Source organism: Amphibalanus amphitrite, unplaced genomic scaffold, assembly GCF_019059575.1.
Source record: "Amphibalanus amphitrite isolate SeventyFive unplaced genomic scaffold, NRLGWU_Aamphi_draft 000140F_arrow, whole genome shotgun sequence".
NCBI lineage: Eukaryota > Metazoa > Arthropoda > Thecostraca > Balanomorpha > Balanidae > Amphibalanus > Amphibalanus amphitrite.
This window is the reverse complement of record NW_024881635.1, coordinates 496562-510088: the sequence shown is the minus strand read 5'-3', so window position 1 is coordinate 510088 and position 13527 is coordinate 496562. Positions and strand designations below refer to the sequence as shown.

The 13527-nt window shown below is 52.3% G+C and overlaps 1 protein-coding gene across 2 annotated transcripts in view; it reads right to left on the bottom strand.

Moving 5' to 3' along the window:
* Positions 1 to 2462: 2462 nt before the first annotated feature.
* Positions 2463 to 13527, bottom strand: part of LOC122382481 (post-GPI attachment to proteins factor 6-like) — a 21702-nt gene continuing 10637 nt past the window's right edge. Inside the window, exons 9-14 of one of the 2 annotated variants that reach the window (XM_043367855.1) lie at positions 13328 to 13523; positions 11416 to 11660; positions 10602 to 10765; positions 6956 to 7134; positions 6323 to 6583; positions 2463 to 6018 (exon numbers count right to left, since the gene is read on the bottom strand). In XM_043367855.1, the coding sequence (XP_043223790.1) occupies positions 5653 to 6018; positions 6323 to 6583; positions 6956 to 7134; positions 10602 to 10765; positions 11416 to 11660; positions 13328 to 13523 (1411 nt within the window). In that variant the 3' untranslated portion in view covers positions 2463 to 5652. The remainder of the gene's footprint in view (positions 6019 to 6322; positions 6584 to 6955; positions 7135 to 10601; positions 10766 to 11415; positions 11661 to 13327; positions 13524 to 13527) is intronic. The other variant, XM_043367857.1, reaches the window with a different exon arrangement.

Genomic DNA, 13527 nt, shown 5'->3' with positions numbered 1-13527 from the left:
TTTTCAGAATTAGCACGCATAAATTCAAAATATTTTTTCTCTTTTTTTGAGTAAAAAACAGTCTAATCGTGTGCAAAACATTCCAAACTATCCGATGGTGCCATTTTTACCTCCTAAAAAATAATTATCTTTGGTAAAACTGACCGCAAAATCGAAGTTTGTCGAGAGGCGCGCGGACACCACCGGCGGACCCTAAAAAGTAGGGTGAGATGAACATCAATTTGTAAGGCTTTCGGTGAGAAAATATTAAAAATTAGTGGCATGGCTGTGAAGCTGAGTTTACGTAGAAGCCCTAGAAACCACAATTTTCATTGTATAAACTTAAATAGACCACTTTTGCCGAATATTGTGGACACAATAACAGGACAATTATTAACTGGAGATGGCGGCATACATATGAAGCTTTATGTTAAGTAGCACACTCTGGAACATATCGTATTATACATCGCTCGAATCGCCGATCTCTTCTGACCATGACCACCAAAGGGCATCGCGCCATTTTGCGCCATTTTGCTTCTACGGTGGATAACGTGAGCCAGTTCAGTCCGCGAGCGGCTGAGGCTCCTGTTCGATACGACTAAGCTCATTGACCTGGCTCGAAGCTGGTGTCACCTGGTGGGCACCTAAATGTGGCTTGACTTTTGCCATAAGATGTGCTTATTGAAATGTCATGTAGGCGTAACGCTGTGCTCAAGAAAAACTGTCCGATTTCTTGTCGCGTTTGATGTCCAAGCCGCACAAGTCCCGTGGTCGGCTTAAGATCTAACGTCAAAAGCGCCTATGTGCTTGTATTGTTCGCGTCGCGCTAACCTTAGTTGCTGCCCGGCCGGGGCCGACTTAATAACGGTGGCTGGCAACAGTTGTAGATGCGGTCACGTGACGCCCTGGGGCGTCTTGGCGGTCAGTGCAGCGCGGTAGGCTGGCGGGCTCGCCACACTTGCGTTCGGAGCGGCCTGGGCCGGCGGGCGAGCCGTGCGAACGTGCGCCAAATCTTGGGCCGAGCGGCCTGTCGCTGTTGGGCCGAATCTCCTTGGCCAGTTCGTTTCTTTTCTTCTCTTTGCATTGGCAGGGAATACGTCCTTGATCACGTGGTGATGTCTTGCACCACTTGCAGGTAATGTGGGAATTAATGCGTGCTAATTCTGAAAAAGGGCCACTGTGCGATGGTGTTGTCCTACGATGCTGCAGTGCAGCGCGTACTCTGTAGTGTGTAGGGACGTAGGAGGCGTCAAATTACGGCGCGGAAGTACTCCAGCTCGGAAAGTCATCGGCCGTGACCGGCCTTCTGATACAAACTCGGTACTTCCAGGCCGGCCCGAGGGACCGGCCGAGTGCCGTCGCCAGGCTCATCAGTGGAATAGCGCGCTAGGATGGATGTTTTGAGTATAAAGTCAGCGTCTCCGCGCGGGGTCGCGTTAGACCATCGATAATGTCCTGTTCGCTCCTCGTGCATGTCTGTGTCTATCTGGGTGCGAATGCAGTGCAGATTGTGTGGGAGATCACAGATAGCGTCTGATTGTCGCCGGTGTAGCAAGGATCGCCCTCCGAATTATCCCGGCTGATTGTCGTTGCAATAAACGTCGAATGCTGGTGTCACATGCCGCGTGCTGCTTTGTTCCCTTTCATCGATTCCGCGGCCCCACCCACTCCGCCTTTGGAGGGTTATTGCCACTAACCGTCGCCTCGCCGCAGAATAACTGGCGGCCGGCGCCGGCCCACTCGGTATTCGGCCCGAGTCCGACAAACTCCGCTCGAACGCTGCGTTTGAGCCGAGGAACTGCCGCCAGCGACGACCCCGTAATCCGAATTCACCCCACCCCGCGCCCTGGGGGACGACCCGTGCGCGTGAGGTCCTTTACAGACACGAAGAGCTAGTTCGTCGTAAGAGTCCTGCCGCGCAATTCGCCGGGAGAGACTCCGGAGAGCCGGGTAGATTAGTCCGGAGAAGGGCGTAAGAGGATCGCTGTTTCCTTTATCCTCCGGCGGCGGTACGAGCTCCATTATACGGCTGTTGCTGGGCGGGTCTCTAAAGATCGACGGCACACAGTAGGAAGGAGAAGACATCGTAAAGAACACGTGATTTGTGGCAGGCGCCGGATGTCGGGCGCGAATAAAAAGTGCGGCGGATGATATTATCCAGACTGATTCGGCGCCGCGACCGGCGCTACTGGTCGGCGCACTGCGCAGTCGGGAAATACGATTCGAACGAAGGGAACTGATACGTATAAACTCAACAGCCGGCTGAAGCTGAATAAGCCTGCTGCAGATGGCGCAAACCGGGTCCACCCGGCTCAGACTTTCGACCATTTCGATTCGCTGCTGGAACGGACACTGGAAATAACTTATGGTGGCAGCCAGTTCGTAAAATCCATTGTCGGTGGCTGTTGTTGACGGGTTTGACCAATGCGGTGACCCAGGGTCCAGCAGAGTCCGGCGGCACATCCAACAAAATAATACAGCACGTGTCGTGTCGTTTATTGTCCGCGCAGCACTACACATTAGTCGAGCACTGCGACGGCCGCACACCATACGGCTTCGACTGCGTACGTCTGACAATCACGCGGCAGTTTCATTACGCTGAATCGACGAACTTGCGATCACGTTCGCTTATCTTGTTACGAACATTGTAAATTCATAATTTATCGCAAACAATGGGGTAATTTTTGCACGTAAAATGGACATTTACAAGCATGCGAAATGCTCACGTCCTGATTACATGCAGCTGGCTTCAGATACCTACGTCAAAAGCTCATTGCTAATCGCAGACATGCTCAGAAGTGTTACAACTCAGCACTCTGTCCTAACATCTAACCAGACCGGCATCACCAGGGCGGCCACGTGAATACATCCGTGAACGACAAGACTCGAGTCATGACGATTGTACGTTGTACGGATGGTACCGGAATCCCAACAAAACACCAAATCACATGGAACACAGCTAATACTTGCGGGACCACTGTGCGCGATCAGACATAGCTGCCCCCCCCCCCCCCACCCCGCCTATCCCTTCACGTGGCGTTGGCACACTCATTGGACAGAACGCCTCTCTAAAATACTACTCTCACTATACGTCTTCCTTCGGACAACTGGTAACCGAAATTTGATCGTACGCGGTACATGACAGTCATAGCAAAACGCTTACAACACAAACAACACCGCAACTGAAAATAAACAATACAGTACACTGATGGACTGAACTTCTGCCGATGGCAATCACCGAGCCTCCCTAACTACCAGAGGCGTCCACAATAAACATGCAGCCAGTTCGTAATTTTTGTCAAATATAGTAATATAGTAACGCACCTAGAATAATACAAATTAGCGCTCGACATAGTCGTTCCCTGCTGGAAGGAGCGATGCCATCACGGCAATAGCGCTGGCATCGTTGCTAAACGAGCCGCGGCAGCACAACTCGCCTCGGTTGGTTGACATTCACTCTATGTGCGACCCTGACTACCTATCGACCCAGGCCTTGTTGCCGGGCCCAGACCAAACGGGACGGTTTGGACCGGAGCGGTTAGTGAGCGATTTTCCCGCCTCCCGGCCCGGAGACACAGACTACTCTCCCGGCAGCACAGGACAGCGCCGGAGACTCCTGTCCCGACAACCCAGGACAGCGCAGAAGACAGACGGTGACGGGGTGCCGGGGAGCAGCAGACGGTCGGGTAAGCCTGTCGTGACGGTGTCTCGTCCATCACGGCGGCTACAGCCGGCCGGCCGGGGTGCCCGGGTGACACGCCACGCGAGTGGACAGGGTGGCAGTGGCAGCGGTCCCACCCCTGTCCCCTACCCCACCAACATCGGCGGGGCACGAGCATGCACCGAATCACCTGTTGCCTCTCGCTGCTCCGACTGAACGGTCAAGGACGCAGGCATACAAGCACACCCAAATGCGCACAAATTCCTACACGGACACACTGCAGCGGGGCGGCGCGCAACATTTCAACTCGCAGCGACGCGAACACTCGCATCCATGTGCGCTCAAAAGACGAGAAGTTCGCGCTCATGGCGCGGTATGTACACAAACTGCAACCCCGCACTCGCACACAATTTGGGGCCTGCAAACGCACCCTATGTGCACCAGAACTCACACTGCACAAAACAGAAGTAGCTAGCAAAACTGTGCGATTCGACTCGCAAACATCAATCAAACTATCAGTAAATGGGAATGTGAATTACTAGTAGTCGCACCAAAATTGGGCGTGACCGTGGCCAATCTGGCACCACACTAGGCATTCCCACACCGGCTAAAATAGTAGGTACACGAGGGGCGTCCTATTACGCTGAAATTCGCCCAGTCATGAGATTATGCATAAATCAACGGTAGACTGATTGGATAGGACCCGGCGAATGTCTTTTTCTTGACATGATCAGTGTAGTTATTCATAATGGACTAGGATATGGCGCCTAGCAGTTAATGAAAATATAAAATGACAAGCATCGCAGTAATAACACAAGCAGCATGGAAGCAATTATGTGCCCATTCGGAACATTGGATAGATAAGGTTAAAAGAAGAAAAAAAGATAAATACAAATATTTGGCAATAAATCACAAAAGATAAGTAGCTGGACGCAAGAAGTATGGACAAATATTAAATACGGTACCGAGACACACAACAAGAGTACAGAGAAGACTGAAGACATCACATACATAGGCATCGTCATCACCGAAAAAAAAACGTGTCTGGTCTTCAGCAGAAAATGTAAAAATAACCCCACAAGATTGTAAAAACATCTAAGCAAATATACCTTCTTATGGGTAAAATTGTTCAGCTGGTTCCACTTCACTAACCACTAGCATCACCGTCGTGTTGTTCTCATGACGCCTTCCCTGGCTCTGCGCCTGACAGTACAAATCTAACATCTATCACCAGGGCTAATTAAACTATAAACCAATCACTTACAGCTCCATGTCACAGAAAACACGGACTAACACTGTGAATACTAGCAGATCACAGTCCGCCTCTAATTGATCCCTACCTGTCTTCTAACGCTGGAAATGAGCCTGACTGAATATGGCACACCAGTGCACCGTTAGGCCAACAGGCCATCATTCCCTTCAGTTGAGATCAATCGCCAATGGCATATGAAACTATAAACATTCATAGCTACAGCGGACCGCACAATCAGGCGAAGAAAGCAAGCTAGTCAGTGGGTAATTCGGAGCAATCGAAGACTAGGACGAACTGTGCCGCGAAGCATCGGCGACATACAAAGAGTTATCCGTCCAACCATCTGCCAAGCCGCAGAAAACCTAGTCATGGATGTTGGTAACACCCTTTCAAACATCCTCCGACCTCCACAGCGTCCTAATTCACCAAACGTCTGTTCTAGAGAGTTCCGCTACATACCCACCAGAGAGGCGGCGGCGGTAGTGACGACGGTGGTAGCGGCGAGGCTGTATCTCAGCGCCCTGGGACAGGAACTGTCTGTCAGCGGCCGCAGCGGCGGGGCTGCGGGCAGCCTCTAGGCGGCAGTGAGTTCGTCCTATCATCCTTGGACAGGGCTGTCTGATAGCTCCCGGCAGTAGCAGCGGTGAAAGATGCCTCCCATGGGCCTGTAGCGGCGCGGGCCGCCTCCTAGCGCCTAGCGAGGGCTGTCTCCTAGCACCTGTAGCGGCGGGGGCGGCCTCTCGGCGTGCCGCGGCGCCCCCTAGCGGTGCCCGTCGGCCACGCCCCGCTCGCTGTCAGAGCTGGTGTTGACTGTCTGCTGGCTGCCGCCGGCCGTCACCCGCAGCAGTTTTCCCGTGGACGAGCCGCTGCCGCCCGCCGCGCCGCCCGCCGCGCCGCCCACCGGCGAGTACGAGTCGGTCTGTGGGCGGCGCGGCGGCAGCAGGAACAGGATCGAGACGGCGATACAGCAGTGCCAGGCCGAGTGGGTGTACTTGTAGTTCTCCTCCGTCTCCAGCAGGGCGTAGCAGACCAGGCCGACGCCGGCCACCGTGGCGCCCGGTAGTAGGCCCAGCAGAAGGTAGCGCAGGCTCGGGTACAGGGCCCGCTGCCGCCGGCAGTGGTACACCTGGAGGGGGGGGGGTCAGATGTTACAAATAGCACAGGCTCGGGAACAGCGCCCGCTGTCGCCGGCAGTGGCACACCTGAAGGGGGGGGGGAGGTCAGAGGTCAGAGGCCAGAGGTAGCGCAGGGCAGGTACATAGGATATATCAATTCACACAGGTTATATCACAGGTTATACCAATTTACTAGCACCGTTGCGCTCTCGCCCGTTCCAGCTACTGAAAAAGTACACCCCGTCTAAAAAAATCAATGGGACATTTACACTCTCCCTTTCCCTCCCTCCCCCTCCCATACCCGCTCCCACTCACCCAAGAGGACACCATGCAGACGAAAGCCGTTGCCACGGGCACGACGAACACCCAGAGTCCAGTCCGGTCGTACTCCACTCCCAAAGCCACGAGCATGGCGCCGCCCACATTCATCAGCGAGCTCCAGGCGGGTGCCAGGTCGGCCATACACACCAGTGTCACCCAGAACGCGAATATGCCGGCGTAAAAGTCGCAGAACTGCATGACGCTCAGGCGCATCAGACAGAACACGTACTTCTCCTCGTCACACGCGTGGTAGAACTGGAATGAGATGGGAGGGGGCGAAGGGTGGTTAGAGTTGAGGGGAAAATCTTGGTGTTCATGTTCCAAATTGTTTTAGTCCTAATGAAACTATGTCGTTAGACAATGCGCGAATGCGCGAAACATGGTGTAGACTAGTGGTTACCAGTCCTCTATGTAAAATACTAAACTATCTTAAATGCACTGTGACTAAATCGTTACAACACCACATGTATAAACTAATGACACCACACCGAAATCTTATCAAACTACCGAACGTTCATAGTAATACGGCTAGGTATTCTATGGAATTCCACTCAGTTTATCGAAGCATCACAAAATTAATCATTCTGAGCGCTGAGCAGATCACCCACGTCGAACTCATCGCCTCACCGTGGAGAAGAACATGGCGAATGCGTAGACGAACGCCTCAGTGAAGTAGCGTCTGCGCAGCGCCAGCAGCACGGCCGGCACGAACAGCACGTTGCTGATGGTGAGCAGCAGCGTGGCCAGCAGTAGCTGGAAGTCGGGCGTGGCGCGAGACGAGTCGGTGCATCCCCAGCCGCCGTACCCTGGCGCAGCGGAGGGATCAGATACAGCCGTGCACCCCCAGCCGCCGTGCCCTGGCGCAGCGGAGGGATCAGATACAGCCGTGCACCCCCAGCCGCCGTGCCCTGGCGCAGCGGAGGGATCAGATACAGCCGTGCACCCCCAGCCGCCGTGCCCTGGCGCAGCGGAGGGATCAGATACAGCCGTGCACCCCCAGGCGCCGTGCCCCAACACAGCGGGATCAGTGGGGTATACATAGTCGTGTGAACTGCATAAAAACTCACGGCAAATACAAATGCGCCATTAAATTGTTGCAATGACTCGACAATGACTCGTAAACGCGCCACTTTCGCAGAAAGTAAAAAGCACGATGTCCGTGGTGACGGGTACCGCAGGTTCTCGTGAAAAATAAAGTGTAGCGTATCACAATTTTCACCTTCGCAGACACTTATTTAACCGGAAGTTCGTCAACAAAGTATATACCGTGTTACCTACAGGGAGTTTGAGAAATCAGTGAGTTTGCAAACTCCCTAGTGAGTTTGCAAACTCCCTGACCCATCAGTGAGTTTGCAAACTCACTAGGGAGTTTACAAATTCACTAGGGAGTTTGCAAACTCACTGACCGGTCAGGGAGTTTGAGAAATTTCAGAGTGATTGGGCCAAATAAAAACAAGTGTGCAGCATGTGGGTGGCATACGTGCCGTGCCGTCCGTGATGTTAAAACAAAGGAGGCTAGCTCTAAGGCCTCGCACGCTGACAAAAGGCTTATATGTAGATCATTTGCACACCATAAATACCTTTTTTATTTTAAACTGCTCAGTGATTTACCCATGCATGTACCACCGCTTTATTTAGTTATACATTTATTTAGTTCACGTCCCAATTAGACCCGTCCCACTCAAGTGTGGCTATTCTAGAGTCAGGCTAAATATATCAAAGTAGAAACAGCTCACTGTTGGTCACTTATGGTAAAGTACAGGCGCACGCATCAATTCACGCCCATTCCCACTCCGCCATAGACGTGTCATCGAGAGCCGGCGCTGCTGGCAGCCAGCCCAGCTGCGACTGGCGCACGCTGCTTGTTTGTTTTTGTTTTGTTGGGTTAGGCCCTTTCGGTCTGACAAGACCATTTCAGAGTCGGACGAATGATAGGAATTATAGGGGGAGACATTGGTCTGGGCAGACACCCTATATGCAGAGTCGCCGGGGCTGAGCCCGTCCGAATTGACAGACCGACCAGCCCCCCAAGCACTCTATGCACCCGGCTACGGGGTGCGCTCCCTCGGGAGAAGCGGTGCCGCCCCAATGGAGCAGCCCGCATGAGATAAAGGTGCCTGTCCAGCCCGGAGTGGGGGTTTCGGCGTGGACGAGAAGGATTTCGGTATCCTGATTCCTGAGAATGGAAACGACGGAACGGAGGAGCACCTTGCTCCGAACCTCCCCTTTACATAGCCGCGAGTAGCATTTTTTTCGGTAAAACAATGAAGGATCTGTAAGCTTTTTGTCAGCGTGCAACGGTTATATAGGCCGTACCACTAGTCGCTTTTGTTTTAACGTCACGGACGGCACGTCAGGGTTGGGCAGATAAATTGGGACAAAATACATATTTGCATTTAGAACGCCGTAGCTTAGAAATTTGTAAACATAGGCATTTCAAATTTGGATCACATATTGTCACACCAATTTTACACATTTTCACCAAATATGGTCACCGTGGTCCACCTGCATCAGTCCTTATCGGTGCCTGGAATGGTCGCACGCGCGGCGAGATCTCCCGTCTGAAATGGCTCGTAATTGTAGCCAACTGGCACTGCTGAGGCTCACCACAGTCATATGGGGACGTTCGTTAGGCTCACCCGCAAAAACGCCCCAGCAACCAGAACTTGTGTGGGCTGAGGTTTAATGAGGAAGGGGGCATTTTCCAATGGGTACAGTTTGCGGGATCCTCCGTTTCAGGAGATTTTGTATTTAATTTACTGTATGCCGGGGAGCTGACTCCTCGAAGAGCATCACTCCATGCAGGATGTTGCCTTCTTTCATCTTGTTGATTCGAACTGCCGGAATAATGGTTAGGTACCCTGTAATGGCGAACCCCCTCCCGGTTCCGTAAAATAAGGGGGCCCCACGTGACCGTCATGGAAGTCACCGAGTGGAATACCATCACCGATGTCTGCTGCATTCTTTTTGGAACTAAGATCACGTCTTCTGGGCTGGTTGCGATGTTACATGGTGTTTGCGGTTGTTCATATGTTCGGTTATGGGGATACCGTCGTCGAAAAAGACCTGCACGTGCTTGCTCGCTTCTCCAAGCCCTTCAAGAGGAAGCAATTTTTTAACGTCACAGCTGCTTCAACATCTATGTTGACAGGTTGATATGCATCAATGCATAAGAGTACATGTTTGAGGTGCTGGTATATCGCTTTCTCATGGCGCGGCTACCTTCGTTGTAAGCTCGCGCCACTGTTTTCGCGAGGATCCTCTGATTTAACTGAATTTTGCCTTTTAGCCCCCCTGGAGAACCGGGGGAGCGGCCGGTGTCAATGCAATTGGTATGTAAGGATGAGTCAATATCATCTCTTCCTCCAACGTTTACGTCTGTTCGATACACACTACTTTCAGCCATTTGATGGAGCATAATTAGAGTATTGGCACGCATGTGCGCGCGGACTAAGTTGATAGTGGCTTGCTTAAGCCCACGTTCTGTGACCAGCCGACTCAAAATTGCAACGCAACCTGCATAACATGGAAACGTATTCATTAGTCTATATTTATGTTCAAAAATTATCTTTATCACTCCAAAAATAGTCGTTTTAGAGGAAGTTAAAATTTGTCCCAATTTATCTGCCCAACCCTGTATGCCACCCTTATCTTACACATTTGATTTTATTTGGCCCAATCGCTCTGAAATTTCTCAAACTCCCTGACCGGTCAGTGAGTTTGCAAACTCCCTAGTGAATTTGCAAACTCCCTAGTGAGTGTGCAAAGTCACTGATGGGTCAGGGAGTTTGCAAACTCACTAGGGAGTTTGCAAACTCACGGATTTCTCAAACTCCCTGTAACATATGCATCCATATTCTATGATTCAGTAACTTATTTACATTGCTTGCTAACATGAAATCAGAAGGAAAGAAACTAGCCATACAAGAGTTGTATAGTGGCAGCTGAAGGGAAGAGCTAGCATTTTAGCAGTCCATCACCGAAAGGTAGGTAAGGGAAAAGGGAAAGCGGTAGACCATCAAGCACAACCGAATAAGGCAGCGTACCTCTGATAAACCTGCTCACCAAGCCATCAGCTACTTACAGGCTGGCTTCCATCAACGTTAGTCCTGCCTGGTATCTGCCCTCGAGCCAGGTTAGTGCATCCACCGGGCGACTCTACAGGCTGGCTCTAGCCGGGCAGCGGCGGGCGGCGGCCGGGTCGGGCGGTCCGAATGCCAGGCAGCGGTGTGAGAGCGGGTTAGAGAGAGAGAGAGAATCGGAGCGGTCTTACCGTGCTTACCGGCCCAGCAGACACAGGTGGAGAAGACGAAGCCGCCGGAGAAGTACTGGTAGCAGGCACCGTTGGCGCCGCACGACGCCTGCAGACACGGCGCCGACTCGATGTGGAAGATCAGGGAGGTCTGGTTCTCCGGGCACGGAACCAGAGGCGTCTCCCTGGAATGGAGAGAGGGATGATGAGATGATGGTGGTTCTCTCTGGGACTGACATACTGAGCAAAAGACAATGTTTTGCAGCAGTTGGGACTGTTCAGCAGCAATAGCTTACAACAGAATAAGCGGTAAGCTAAATCTGTCGGCAATGTTTATATTGTCAGAAAACGACACGACAGTCGGATAAATCTGCATGGGTTCAGCAACGGCGGCGCCACAATCTGCCCTCTGAACATTTTACTACGCATAACCAAGAGGCTGGAGTCCGGCAACGCCAGTGGAGTCGATCACTGCCAGTGGTGAAAGCCCTGTACCTGCCGTACTCCTGCTGGAGGTATCAGTGGACAGTGAGCGCCAGATACCAGTGTAACACCCCGTACGTACCTGCCGTACTCCTGTTGGAGGTAGCAGCGGACGGCACACCCCGTACGTACCTGCCGTACTCCTGTTGGAGGTAGCAGCGGACGGCACACCCCGTACGTACCTGCCGTACTCCTGTTGGAGGTAGCAGCGGACGGCACACCCCGTACGTACCTGCCGTACTCCTGTTGGAGGTAGCAGCGGACGGCACACCCCGTACGTACCTGCCGTACTCCAGCTGGAGGTAGCAGCGGACGGCCAGTATCTGACATCCATGTAACACCCCGTACGTACCTGCCGTACTCCTGCTGGAGGTAGCAGCGGACGGCGAGCGTCAGGTACCAGTCGCCCGGTTCCGGGTAGGGCAAGTTGGTGATGTTGTCCTTCCTCCCCCCGCTGTCGCTGCCGCTCCCGCTACTGAAGGTGGTGGTGTTGACCGTCAGCCGAACGCCGCTGCTGCACGAGCCGTCCTCCAGCACCCGGGCGCGCACAAAGTGAGACAGGCAGCCCGTCACTGAGACGTTGGCCAGAGAGGTGTTCTGTGAACGGAGAGAAGGAAGGTTCGCCACATGTAGCAAGGCACGATTCTCCTTAAGGCACCTCAGCGTCCCAAAATTATATTTCGGCTTGGGTGTCGGAGGGGAACATTCGTCACTAGAACGAGTGCTGAGAGTGGAAAAATGCCAGTCAGAAAGGTACAAAAAGAGCGGAAAACAGGGATCAACAATGTATTTGTGAATGTTGAAGGATGTGGGAGCTGCTTTATAAGATAATTGAATCGAAAATGGAGAAAGGTAAAAGGTACCCGCAGAAAAAGCTCTTTATTGGTAAAACAGGGAGTGAAAAATTGTTCTGGAAAGCTGGAGGTGAGAGTGGAAAATTATTTCGATTTGGATGTCATTTCCCACCCAAACTGGCAAATTTTGGGACACTGAGGCACATTCGAATGAAATTGTCATCAATCTTACGAAAGTCTGACAAAGTCTGCATCAGCCTTTGCCATCACCCAGTTCAGTATGAGATGATACAACTGTCTTAACCCTATTCCTGGCGGGCTCCGCCGGGACAAGAAACTGGCGGGGGGGGGCCCGATTCGGCCCCCCCTTCAGATCTCAAAAACTACACATCGCAGCGACAAACGGTAAACGGCATCGGATACGCACGGTCAAGATCTACAATTTTTACTAAGGTCATTTTCAGGTCAGGTCAAAGATGACGTCACAGGGGTCGAAAAAGTCAAAATGGCGGCGCTAGATATGGAGAGAGTTTTTCTCGAATAACTTTCGAATTGGTCAAGATAGGAGCAAACTAAGGGCATCATCGTGATCCTCTCGTCAATCCGCATCGAATGATATATATGTTGACCTCGAAAGGTCAAGGTCAAAGGTTGACCTCAGGTCACGTGACCTCGAGGTCATCATGTATATCATTCGATGCGTCTTGACGAGCTGAACACAATGAGACCATCCACGCGTCTGTATCTTGTTCCTGTACGGAGTTATTGGCCAAAAACCTTTGGTGACCTTTGATGACGTCACATGACCTCACAGCTGCCCAACAGCAAAACAGACCTCAAGGTAGTGAAGGTTGATCGTATATGAAGTCATGTATGGTATATGGGGCCATTCCGACCCGTTTTAGTGGTAAAAACAGGGAGTTGATTTTTCCCACATTGACTTATAATGGGGAGGTCGCGAAATTGACCTGACCTTAGGTCACCGATATCAAAATTCCGAGATATACAAATTGCACATACTGGTATCCTAACTAAAGCCTGAAGAGAAGAAATTGATCGGTCAAAAACTCTAGCTCTGGCGTGATTGCAAACTTTTCTGAGGTAGGGTCACCAAACCGCCTCTGGTGACCTGACCTGAGGTCAGATCAACTCAAAATTTTCAGACATGTTGCGTAGAAGCCTTTTAGGAAAAGTCAGAAAATTTGAGCTTCCTAGCTCAACGCGTTTGGGAGAAATAACCAGAAAACCTCAGGGGGGGGGGCTCCTGAGGCCCCCCCCCCCCCCCGCCAGGAATAGGGTTAAAGCTAACCAATGGCCGACGCATCACCTCTTGATTCCTTACCATTCCATCTTTGATTCTGCAACACACCTTCCTCCTTCCCTCACCAGTCCCCCTCTCTCCTCACCAGTTCCCCTCTCTACCCCCCGCCAGTCCCCCTCTCCTTACCAGTCCCTCTACCCACTCCTCACCAGTCCAGACGGCAGTGTAAGCGCCACCGTCAGCGTGCCGCCGATGTCCTGCACGGGCTGCACCTCGAACGTCATATACGTGGGCCGCTCGGTGGTAATGTTCAGCCGCGCCGGAGGCTTGGTCGTCACCGGGTCCGGCAGCTGGTCATAGATGAACGCCAGGCTGCCGGCCAGCGACTGACGGCCCAGAGGTACTCTGA